This window comes from Plecotus auritus (genome assembly GCF_963455305.1).
Source record: "Plecotus auritus genome assembly, chromosome: 4".
Lineage (NCBI taxonomy): Eukaryota > Metazoa > Chordata > Mammalia > Chiroptera > Vespertilionidae > Plecotus > Plecotus auritus.
The window spans coordinates 21102867-21115332 of NC_137775.1; the positions used below are offsets into that span (position 1 = coordinate 21102867).

General features: G+C 38.4%; 1 protein-coding gene across 2 annotated transcripts in view; it reads left to right on the top strand.

Annotated features, from left to right (window-relative positions):
* L3MBTL3 (L3MBTL histone methyl-lysine binding protein 3) overlaps positions 1-12466 on the top strand; it is a 95185-nt gene that overhangs the window by 59107 nt on the left and 23612 nt on the right. For both annotated transcript variants that reach the window (XM_080664594.1, XM_080664595.1), the window contains 4 exons: positions 764-840; positions 5649-5734; positions 7663-7773; positions 10513-10627. In XM_080664594.1, the coding sequence (XP_080520720.1) occupies positions 764-840; positions 5649-5734; positions 7663-7773; positions 10513-10627 (389 nt within the window). The remainder of the gene's footprint in view (positions 1-763; positions 841-5648; positions 5735-7662; positions 7774-10512; positions 10628-12466) is intronic.

The window sequence follows — 12466 nt, forward strand, 5'->3', positions numbered from 1 at the left end:
CACAGACAGGCCCTTCTCTGTAACTGGGCGATGCACCGCTGCCCTCACACGCATGGTACCCCTCCTTCCCTGAGTCAGTTGTTCTGCATCAGTAGGTCACCCTTTTCTATTGAATTATTCCTACCAGTACCCAAGTGGAGCAGGGACTTTTGTTTATTTCCATAGCTGTTGTAGTCTTAGCACCTTGGATGGTGCCCTGATCATGGTGGTTGCTCAGCATATATTTCTTGAATAAATGGAGTAATATTTCCCATCCTTTCAAAAAACATGTTATTTTGAAGTCATTCTACTAGTAAACTTTAAGTTTGTAAAATAGTACAGAGAATTTCCTTATGTGCCTTACCAGCTTCCCCTAAATATTTCCCAACTTAAGAAACAAACAAACAAGCTTCCCTTTTGCTATCTAATGTCTCAGAGCTCTGCTTCCTTTCAGAACAGAACTCCGTAAGCATATTTTCTGTACTAGCTGTCTCCATCTTTTCCTCCTCCTTTTAAACCCACTCTAGTCAGGCTTTTGCCCTTTCCTAGCCCCAGTTCCCCTAAAACGGCTCTTATCAGGGACCCTACTAATGGCCTTTACATGCAGTGATCAGTTCTTGGTATTAATATATTAGGTGAGTGAAAGATCCTTTGGTTTAGCAATTTTTTTCCAAATAAGATCGATTGTAATAAGGTGTTCACAATCTCTACTGTTTTTCTACTTTTACTAGTACTTGACAATTTATCCCGATAGTTACAATTTTTAAATTTATATAATCTACAGGTGTGAAGCATCCAGCCCACACATTCATCCTGTTGGTTGGTGTAAAGAACATAGAAGAGCTCTTATCACTCCTCCAGGTTTGTGTCTACTATACGTCTAATATTGTTCTCATATATCAGAAGTCAGGAAATGTTTTCCGTAAAGGGCCAGGTAGTAAATGTGTTTGACTTTGTAGGCCACACAGTCTCTCTCACAACTATTCAGTTGAGATGAAACACAAAGGCAGCCACAGACAGTATGTAAATGAATGAGCACGGTTGTGCTGCAGTAAAACTTGATTCGCAAAAAGGGGCCGCCTGCCTGCAGGCAGTAGTGTGCTGACACTGATACACCTGAAAGTACAGAAATGTTGCCTTAGTCTCCAGATTCCCCACCTTTGTCTTGTTTGGAAAAACAGCAAGTTCTGTTTTAAAAGATCTTTCATTTCTCAAATGGAAATTCATTTCTAGCTAGCCTTTAAGTTAATACACATTTAAATATGTTGTCTAACCATAGAAGTGAATTGTCTAAGGCTTTGATGAGCCTGGAGAAATGGACATATGGGCAGCCTTTGTGGGTGGGGCCTGGACCATCCGTGTCAAGGTCCATCCTGTCCAAAAGCACAATGTGCTCGTCGAAGTGGGATTCGGGTGTTTTTCCCTAGATCAGAACTCACGCGTTCACTTTTCCTTTTTCTGTTGTGATTTCTGGTTCTGAAAGTAGATTTCACAGCTTTATGGTAGTGGTTAATACCTCTCTGCCACCTGAAGTCGTCAGGTACTTCAGCTGTCTGCCTCCAGCCTAGTGCCATCTCAGCTTACTCACTCTGTCTTTAACAGGGAACAGTGTAACTGCTGATAAATAGTCTTCTTTGTCAATTTGAGCTTATCTTCATGTGCTAAAGAACCGATGCTGTGACTTCACCATCATAATTAAGGCATTGAGTGTCTGAGCATCACTGTGTAAGGTGCCGTGACTGCTGCCTGTGTGAAAAGACAGGGTCATCAGCTCCCAGCAGTCACTTGGCTGTAGAGGTTGCTTGTGGACACTCATGCGAGTAATGAAGACGCGGTTCTCTCAGGGAAAGGATGGCTCCTTGGTTTGCTGGGAGCTGCTGGGTGGATATTGCCCGCAGCATGAAAATAGCAGAGACTCAGCTTGGAGCTTCAGATACTTGTCTCATTCCATCCTAACAGCTGGTTCCATTTTTAGGCTTGTCCCCAGTTCCTCTTTACTGTATCTCACGGGTGTCTGGACATTTATTCTCAGGGGACCATCCATTCCTGTGATGGTTGAGGCGAGTCCTTTCCACTTTCTGAGTTTTCTCATATGTGAAGGAACAGAAGCCTCTCTCCTTTACTGATTTACCAAACCGTTTTGAAGGTGAAAGAATATTTACATAAATCATAAAGTGTTAAAGCTAGGTATTAGTAGTTTTGTGGCCCAGATGTGGTGCTGCCTGAAAGACTTCTAATCAGTTCTCCTGTGTCCTGTGACTCATGTAATATTGGGAACTGGTGAGTAGTGATCACCACCGTCACCATCCAAATTGCTGTGAGGATTCCTTTATTTTTATTTATTTACTAGTAGCCCTGTGCATGAATTCATGGGCCAGTAGCTCGCTGCTGCCCTCCAGTAGCTCTCCGTCCACTGCCCCGCCCTCCTGTAGCTCCCCCCTCCCCCAGCCCCCCCTCATAGCTTGCTGCCCTGCCTCCTCCTGTAGCTCTCCATCTGCTGCCCCGCCCTCCTGTAGCTCCCTCTGCCCCTCCCGCCCCCCTCATAGTTTGCTGCCCTGCCTCTTGTAGCTCGCTGCCCACCCTCCTGCTGATCCGTGATCCAGTCATTATGCTTCACAGCATAACGACAATTATAACAACTATTTGCATATTACATCTTTATTATATAGGATTTTAATCCTCACCCGAGGATATTTTTCCATTGATTTTTAGAGAGAGGGAAAGACAGAGAGAAACATTGATGTGAGAAAAACACTCCGATTGGTTGCCTCCTGCACATGCCCTGACCAGGGCCCAGGCCAGGAAGGAGGCTGCAACCAAGTTACGTGCCCTTGACTGGAATCAAACCTGGGACCCTTCAGTCTGCAGGCTGATGCTCTATCCACTGAGCCATACTGGCTAGGGCTGAGGATTCCTTTAGATTTCCCAATTTGATATCAGTCTGATTTTTTCCTTATCACCTTTTTGGTCCTGATCAAGGAACTGGTAAATAAACAGAACCAGTGAACAACAGGTTCCTGGTTAAGTCTTCACAACACTGAGTTAGGTACCTGGGAAGGTGTGGTGTAAAGCATGATTGCTGACTTCTGATGTGAGGCAAAAACCTTTCATGGACTTTTACCATTCATTAGAAAAGAAAATATATACCTTTTGACAAATTAAGAAAATACAGAATTGCATGTTAAAAAGTGCCAAACACACAACATTGTGAATATAATCAATGCCACTAACTATATACCTAAATATGGTTAAAATGGTAAATTTTGTGAAATATATTGTAATACACAGAGTTTTATTAGTTAAAAAAAACACCTTCCAAGTAATGCGACTGGTTGGTAGGGCCTGAACTGGTGTTACTCTCTTCTTCCACTCCATGACATAATAGGTGTTCTTTCTCGAGGCCCTTTTTGCTGTGGGCATGTTCCTGGCTTGATCTCTGATATCAGCTGCTCTCTGACACCCCTGCTACTTTGTGGATCGGTTCCTTGAGCACTTGCTGGCCATGTCTGTGTTCTGTCTAATCACATAATAAATCTACTGTTTTCTCCCCCTAGAATTAAAGTCTTCATGCCTTTTTAAATGATGTTTATTTTGAATTATTGAAATTACATATTTAAGACATACTTAAAAAAAAGTTTAGAGTGGAAATAAAGATAACCACTGTGTCTTTCCAGAAAAACCTCTTTGCCTCTATATATGCACATACATGCAGTCAGCTTTAATGTTACTTAAATTGTGGAAGATGGGGTCCTTAAAAATATATTGTAAATGTTTGTGTACACAGAAATCCTTGCGTATTTACTCTCTAAAATGTTTATTTGAAAATGATTTTAAATGTACAGAAAAGCTGCAAGAATAGTACTGTAGACCCATTCAAGTTTATCAGTTGTACCAGAGAGGGCATTTATAGCAAAAAGATCAAGCATTGCATTTAGTTGTCATATCCCTTGACTTTCATAACTGCAGTGTGTGAAGATTGCAGATTAGTCTCTTCGTTCTGTAGAGTGTTACTTCATTTGGGTTTGCTTGGTGTTTCCTCATGGTTAAACCCAGGTTATGTGTTTTTGGCAGGAAATCATAGAAACAATGCTGTGTTCTCCTTACATCCTTTCAGGTGGCACATGGTGTCAGTTTGTCTCATTACTGGTTGATTTTACCGTTAATTGATCGAGATCGTATTTTTTAGGTTTCTCCACCAATGTAGTTTATGGAGAGATGCTTTGAGAGTCTATAAATACCCTGTTTCTCACTCGTATGTCAGTCACTGATTTTAGCATCTGTTGATGTTTCTAGTATGAATTATTATTCTGAAAGTTGCTAAATGGTAATTTTTCTTATTTTATTACTCCTTATACATGAGTTGATATTCTTACACGAAGAATAGCTTTCTTGCCTTCCCATTTATTCATTTAACTTATTGATATCGGTGTGGACCCACAGATTACTGATGTCACCAGTGGGTTATAATTCATTACTAGCATTATTTTCATGTCCAGATTTTCTCAGATTTGGCCAGTAGGAGCCGCTTTAAGCTGGTTTCCATATCCTTTTGAGAACGTCCTACTTTCTGGCTCAGTTAGGCTTATCTTGTACCTTCCCCGACCCAACCCTGAAGTCAGCCATTTCTCCCAGTCTGCATGGTCCTTTTACTAGAGAAGGATATTTAGAAAGTAAGATCTGGACTCTAGATGTGATCATTACTGTTGGGGTGTTGCTGCTTCCATCTTCTCAGTGGACATAGAAAATATGTAAATATATAAAAATTTATTCATCTTTATTTTTATGTCATTTATACATATTAAAAACCATGAATTGTTATTATTAGCTCTAATTCATATTTCACAACACTGAATTTATTCTGGTTTTCCACTTTTGGTAATTATACCTCTCGTTTTAGTCCATGAGAAATCTGGCTTCTGTTATTTATAATATGTTTACTGGTGTTTTCAGTCCCCTTTATGTAGTCAGTTTCCCACTCTACTGGACTATCGTTAATTCCTGCTCGGGGCTACCATTCATTGCTGCCTGGGGCTGCCTAATGGAATTTGGACTCTGGAGAAAGGACAGGGGGCAGGAGGGGAGAAGGGTGGTCCTTTTAGACATGGTATGATATTTTGTCATGTTTGTTTCATCTAACAATATGACGATATATCTGGAATGTTTCACATATTAGTATATATAAATCTGCCTCGTTCTTTTTAATAAATTCTTTTATATGTATTATACAGCTTTTTGCATAGTTCTGTAGGTGATGGTCATTTAACTGATATTTGCATTTTCACATCTACAATGGTCTTTGTAATACACATATGAGAATTTCCTAGAGTATTAGAAGTAAAATTGCTAGATTAAAGGGTATTTATGTTTGTGTGTTAATGTGTTTTTGTATGTGTCTTGTGTTATAATACAATTCTTACCTGAGACAGTAAATTGTACATATACATATAAAATTTTCATTTAAAAGTTGATAGGGAAATCATGATCAAGATGAAAGCAATTTTATTACTATAAATAGTTCTGAATGTGGAGCTAGTTTAAAATTATTATGTGTAATAAAAACGTAACTTCCTATATTATAATGATAGCATTTCATAATATTATAGGTCAGTTTGTGGTTCTCACTATCATTTTGGTTAAACCTAATAGGATTTAATTTTTTTCACTCTTAGGTTATCCAAATGTGAAACATTTTTCTTGGGATAAATATTTAGAAGAAACCAATTCTTTACCTGCTCCTGCAAGAGCTTTCAAAGTGGTGAGAGAATATATTTTATACTGTTTGATTAATTTGTGTCGGTGATAATGTTCATTCATTGAAACTTAAGAACAGAAAGAGAGAGTACTGATGAATTGGAATAGGAATGGGAGGAAAACTGAAGGCCAGAATGATGTTTCTGAATTTTTATAGTTTTGAAAGTCAAAATTGTTACTGTGGTTTTTGTTGTTGGCATCTAAAAAGTATTTCCATTTTGTACTTTAAAGCTCCTTGGAAAATAATTCTGTTTGAGTAGGTGTGGAGTCAGTTGTTTGTATAACAAACTTCTTTTTTAGCTATTCTTTTTTAATTGATTTCACACAGAGGAAGGAGGGAGGGGGAAGAGAGAGAGAAATATATATGTCAAGAGAGAAACATTGATAGGTTGCCTCTTGCACATGCCCTGACTGGGGATCAAACCTACAACCAGGGTATGTTCCCTGACCGGTGATCGAACCTGCCACCCCTTTTAGTCGGTGTGTAGAAGGATGCTCCAACCACCTGAGCCGCACTGGCCAGGGTCAGCTAGGTATTCTGAAAGACCAAGCAGGACAGGGCATTGTTTTCTAAAGTAAATTATATCCAATCATTCCTTTTCATTTGTTTATGGCAAGCTGAGGTGCTATTTTTATTTTGTTGCTATAAATTAGCATGTTTACTTACCAAAATACAAAGTCATCTGCTTTTATAATATTATCTTTCTATACTTGGGTCATTGTTTCTTGCATATTAAGATTAAAAGTAAACCTCATTTCTGTGTAAAGGAAGAATAAGAAATAAAATGTATTTAAAAATTTTTCCATCTCAAAAAACTTGCTTCATAATTTATATTTCCCATGAATTTAAAGGTAAAGAAAGATATGTTAAATATTAAAATTTTTTATGTTACATAAGTATTATAAACAATACTTTTCTTTAAATTATCCTTTTGTGTATAAGTTGCTAGGATTTTTAATGATTTCTCTAGTTGGCTTTTAGGTGCCATATTGATTGTTTTGTATGCTATACATAATTTTTGCACTTAATTTTCAGAGAAACACTTTTATTTCACCCATTTTACAGAAGAGAGATGTGAATTTCAGAAAATTTAAGATCTTTGTCTAACATAGCAAATAAATTACCTTGCCTTCTACTAGTAGCCCTAGCTTTTTCAGAGGTTTAAGGCTTTCTGCTGACTATTGAGTTGTAGGTCCTTATTCTCATTCCTGTTCCTACTAGAGTGATTCTATATGGTATGTTTTGATTGCTAATTTTCTTCTTTCAAAGATATCTTAAACTTTTTGCTTTCATTATCACCTTTAATCTTCATGTCTTAATTCTGGCATTTTAATGTTCTCTTAAAAAATAGTTTTCATGCTTGTTGATTTTTGCCAAGATGGCTCCCTCTAATGAGAAAAAAAAATTCTATCTTCCCTATGGCTAATCAAATAATCAAAATATTTTTAATTTCATCTTAAGATCTTTTGCTTTCTATTTGCTTCTATAGACTACGTTTGGCCATGTGATGTGGGATTGTGTTTTTTATAAAGGAGGGTGAGGTCCAAAGCCATTCTTGAAACTTGAGGGTTTGAAGGGCTGGTTTTCTGAATGGCTCATCTTTTTTAATTTTATTTTTTTAATTCTTTTTTTAATTCTTTTTTTATTTCTTTATTGATTAAGGTGTTACATATGTGTCCTTATTCCCCCATTACCCCCCATCCCCCCCACTCATGCCCTCACCCCCCTATTGTCTGTGTCCATTGGTTAGGCTTATATGCATGCATACAAGTTTTGGTTGATCTCTCCCCCTTACCCCCACGCTCCCCTACCTTCCCTCTGAGGTTTGATGGTCTGATCGATGCTTCTCTGTCTCTGGATCTGTTTTTGTGACATAGAGCCTACCTTCTCTTCCTCTTAATTTCACTGTATAAAATTTTCTTTTGTTGCAGAAACCTCCACATGGATTCCAGAAAAAAATGAAGCTGGAGGTCATAGACAAAAGAAATCCCATGTTCATTAGAGTGGCCACAGTTGCAGACACAGATGATCACCGAATAAAAGTGAGTGCTTTCTGTTGTGGTTTTGCTTTGCCTCTTGTTGCAAGATGTCTTGGATGGAAACTTCAGCAGACCTTTAATTTGTGAAGTCGTACAATTAAATTAGTAAAACCACAGGACTAGGCAAATTAAGTGTCTGTGCATCTTCATAAATCAGAATTTACCCAGTTTTTTTCTTTAATCTATGTAATTTTTTCTTTAATTATGACTAGCTTTTAATGTCATATCTACTTTTCCAAACGCACACTCAATATAGTAAAAGTCAGTCATAATTAAGAGAAGACTTCTTACATAGATAATAGAGACATTTCCTCTGAATAGAGTAACTCACTATCCAGTAGTATGCTCTTTTTTAAAAAAATTGAAGGCTAATGTTATTTGATGGGATATATTAGATATAGACTTTTCAGAAGGATATCTTGCCTTTTAATACAGGACAAGTAAAGAGAAATAATTTTATGAATATAATCGGTTTTTAGTTAGAGCTGGGGTACTAAAAGCCGAGTCCCTCTCCTAAAGTAAGCAGATGTCAGGAGGATGGGTCTGGCTTGTCACGTCTCAGCATGATGAAGTGAAGGATGGCAGCTGCTTCAAGGGAGGAGTCAGAACTTCTTGTCTTGGTTTCTGGTTTCATCATTAAATTCGCCGCAAACCAGAACAATGTGTGTTCTGCTTGCTTCACAGGATCATTTAGAATCTCTGTTAGGTATGACAATAGTTATAACCACAGCCAGATGTTAGATTTACAAGGTGTACAGGGTAACATTTGTGGTGATAATCATGTGAGACATTTATGTTATTATCATTATTTTGTCAATGAGGCTGAGGCTCAGAAAGACTGTAAATGAATTCCTTATTAATTAAGGGCAATGGCAAAACTAGGTCACAGTCCTAAGCTGTAGAAGTCTAATTTTTTGCTAAAAAAGTCAACCCTTAAATATCTTTAGTGAGATAATGTATAAGAAAATAAATTATAAAATAACATGAAAAACCTGAGTATTGAGGTTTTTCAAATGTGGTATTTCTATAAAATAGAAATTTTAACATTTAATTCACTATTTTTAACATTATATAATTACTTAATATTAAAATTTTATAAATAATGGAAGATCTGCGTTAACCTTTGTCAAATATTCTTGTTAATTGTCTTTTATTTTATGACTTTTGATTTTGGTTATTCCACTCTATGATTACCAATACATTCACTCATGCGTTATTCTAGAATATTTATTGTTCAGTTTTTAATGTCTTGTAAGGAGTAAGAGATTCATAGACTTTAAAAAGGAAACCTAGATAGCAAACTTGATTTAAAAGTAAAACATACAGGATGGGGCAAAAGTAGGTCTATAGTTATTTATATGGAAAATAACATAATCTATGTATATAAAAGCCTAAGCGACTGTCCGACCATTTCACCGTCTGACCAGTAGCTATGATGCACACTGACCACCAGGGGGCAGACACTCAACACAGGAGCTGCCGAGCTGGGGTGACTTAGCAGCTGCGGTTCTCGGGTGATGCACCTGGAACCAGAAAGGAGGGGGCCCAAATCCGGGCTGTGTCACCCAAGAACCACCCTCTTGCAATCTGGGACCCCTCGGGATGTCGGAGAGCCGATTTCAGCCCAATCCCCACAGGCCACGCCAAGGGACCCCACCGGAGCATGAATCTGGTGCAACGACCGGTCGCTATGACACGCACTGACCACCAGGGGGCAGATGCTCAACACAGGAGCTGCCCCCTGGTGGTCAGTGTACTCCCACAGGGGAAGCACTGTTCAGCCAGAAGCCGGGCTCACGGCTGGCAAGCGCAGCACTAAGGATGTCCAACTGAGGGCTTAGGCCCGCTCCACTTAGGCAGAGAGAAGGCCTAAGCCCTCAGTCGGACCTCCCCCAAGAGCTCCTGGACTGCAAGAGGGCACAGGCCAGGCTGAGGGGACCCCCCCCCCCCGCCCGTGCACGAATCTCATGCACCAGGCCTCTAATTAATAAGTAATGATACAAGAATCAACCCTGTTTCATGTACTCACAACTGTAAACCTACTTTTTGCCCCATTGTGTATATAGCCTGTCAGTATATCTTCCACCCTACAAGATAAAAAATATGGAATACTACAAGATATGCAGCCCAATTCTTAGTGACCATGCCTGAAAGACCACCAGCCCTTTTACCTGGTGCCCAATAAAGATAGTAGCACTGACCACTCTGTAAAACCTCTTTGAGAGATCTTGTAATTATTTATGAGGGAAAAAAATAGCTAAAAATGCATTTGATGGAGGGGAATTGTGTAAAATGGGTATTGTTAATAGAGCATTGCATTTTTTAAAAGTATTTTTAACATTATTTTAGGAGACTTGACATTTATACAAAAGGTTCTCCTGCCTCTCCACTCTCCCCTACCTCTGCCCCTCGCTTTCCTGATTTATGCATTACCTTAGTAATATTTATTGGGCGTTTGGTGTTGCTTCTATGAAGATCTTAATTACTCAAGTTGCTTATTGGGAGGTATATGTAACATACGTGTAGAAGTATTGCCAAAAAAGTGCCTTTGGCAAGACATTTATTGATGGTTAGATAATTTGAAGATAGGTCAGAAGTGCTCCTTTTCTTATAGTGTGGATGAAGTAATTTAAATAATTGAAACAATTTATTTGGTATTAAACCTACTATATAAGTTAGGAGAGAATGAATATGATTACGATGGGCAGACCTGAATTGCTAAATTTCCTTTTTGTTGTCCAGGTTCACTTTGATGGCTGGAATAGTTGCTATGATTACTGGATAGATGCAGATTCTCCTGATATTCACCCCGTGGGCTGGTGTTCAAAGACCGGGCATCCTCTTCAGCCTCCTTTGAGTAAGAAACCCAAGGATAACAAAAAATGTTCCCATTTCCTTGTGTAATGCTTAATATTTTCTTTTCCCTTATCATTCTCTTTTCTTTATAGTTGTTAATATGGAACACAATATGATAATTAATAAATAATTATGCTATACAGTTCTTCTCTATGTAATTCTTTTCTCTCTTACTACATTTTTAATTACTTGGAGCAAAAAAATATATAAAGAAAAAATTTAATATCTGAAAAAGTAAAGTGAGTATAGACATTCTTTTACTTTTATTTAGAAGTGGTCATCACCTTTTAAAATTAGTACTGAATTTTTGGAAGGCAGTTTGTTAGACTATCAAAATTCAATGTATCCTTGTCAGTATGCTAACAGTGAGTTTATAATAGAGTTTTGCAAAATGTTGTCATTGGGAGAAACTGGACAAGTGTATAAGGGACCTCCCTCTGGCACTGGTCTGTGTGGCTCAGTTGGTTGAGCATTTTCCTGTGCACCGAAAGGTCACCAGCACAGTTCCCTATCAGGGCACATGCCCAGGATGCAGGTTCAGTCCCCGGTCAGAGTGCATACAGGAGGCAACCGATCAATGTTTCTCTCTCTCTCTCCCCCACCCCTTCTCTCTTCCTCTCTCTCTAAAATCAGTAAAAACATTTTTTTAAAGGGACCTCCCATACTTATGACTGCATGCAAATCTACAATTATCTCAGTGAACATTACAGTTTTTATTTATTTTTATTTATTTTTAATATATTTTTATTGATTTCAGAGAGGAAGGAAGAAGGAAAGAGAGATAGAAACATCAATGATGAGAGAGAATCATTGATCGGCTGCCTCCTGCACGCCCCCCACTGGGGATGAGCCCGCAACCCAGGCATGTGCTCTTGACTGGAATCAAACCTGGGACCTTTCAGTCTGCAGGCCAACACTCTATCCACTGAGCCAAACTGGCTAGGGTAGTGGTCGGCAAACTGCGGCTGTTTGCCACTCTGTTGACTGAGTTTGCCGACCACTGACCTAGACTCTCGATTCCAATAATTACAGGCTGTTGTTGTTCCTTGTGATTAAGCCCCTATCCCAGTGGTCGGCAAACTCATTAGTCAACAGAGTGGCAAACCGCGGCTCGCGAGCCGCATGTGGCTCACGAGCCGCATGTGGCTCACGAGCCGCATGTGGCTCACGAGCCACAGTTTGCCGACCACTGGGCTAGGGCAACATTACAGTTTTGTTTTTTTTTAATTATTTTTTTAAGACATGGTATTATTTACAGTATATTTAATATAACAAGACTTGGAAACAAATATTGGTTAAATAAACTGTGGTACACTTATACAGCAGATACTATGCAACAGTCATAAAGACTATTTTTATTGAGATGCAACAATTTATAAGACATGGTCTTTTACTTAAAGACCAAAGAAGAATCTTTCAGAATAGTACACATCTATGTTGTCCTTTTCATGTGGAGAAATAAAACAAAACAAAAAACCTGGTAACATGTATTGGATGTATCAGATCTACATCTAGGAGGGTTCATATTAACTGAGTTTGAAATGTGGAAAGGGGGTAGCTTGACTGGGATCTGTAACTGTTCTTTTGTCTCCAGTGTGTTTAAAGTTTTCACAGTGTACAATTCATATATTATGTTATTTACTTGAAAAAAATGTTTAGAATCTTCTCATTAATTCATATTAGGTATCTCTGGAATGTGTGACATTTGAAAGGGTTTTGGATGAAAGTTTACTATTTCACTATTGAAGAAAGACAAAATACTGTGAACAAAGTCATAGCGGGGAGCACCTTTCGAAGTAGAGACTTTCAAGACATTTTTACTTCTATAGGATCTCCTTTT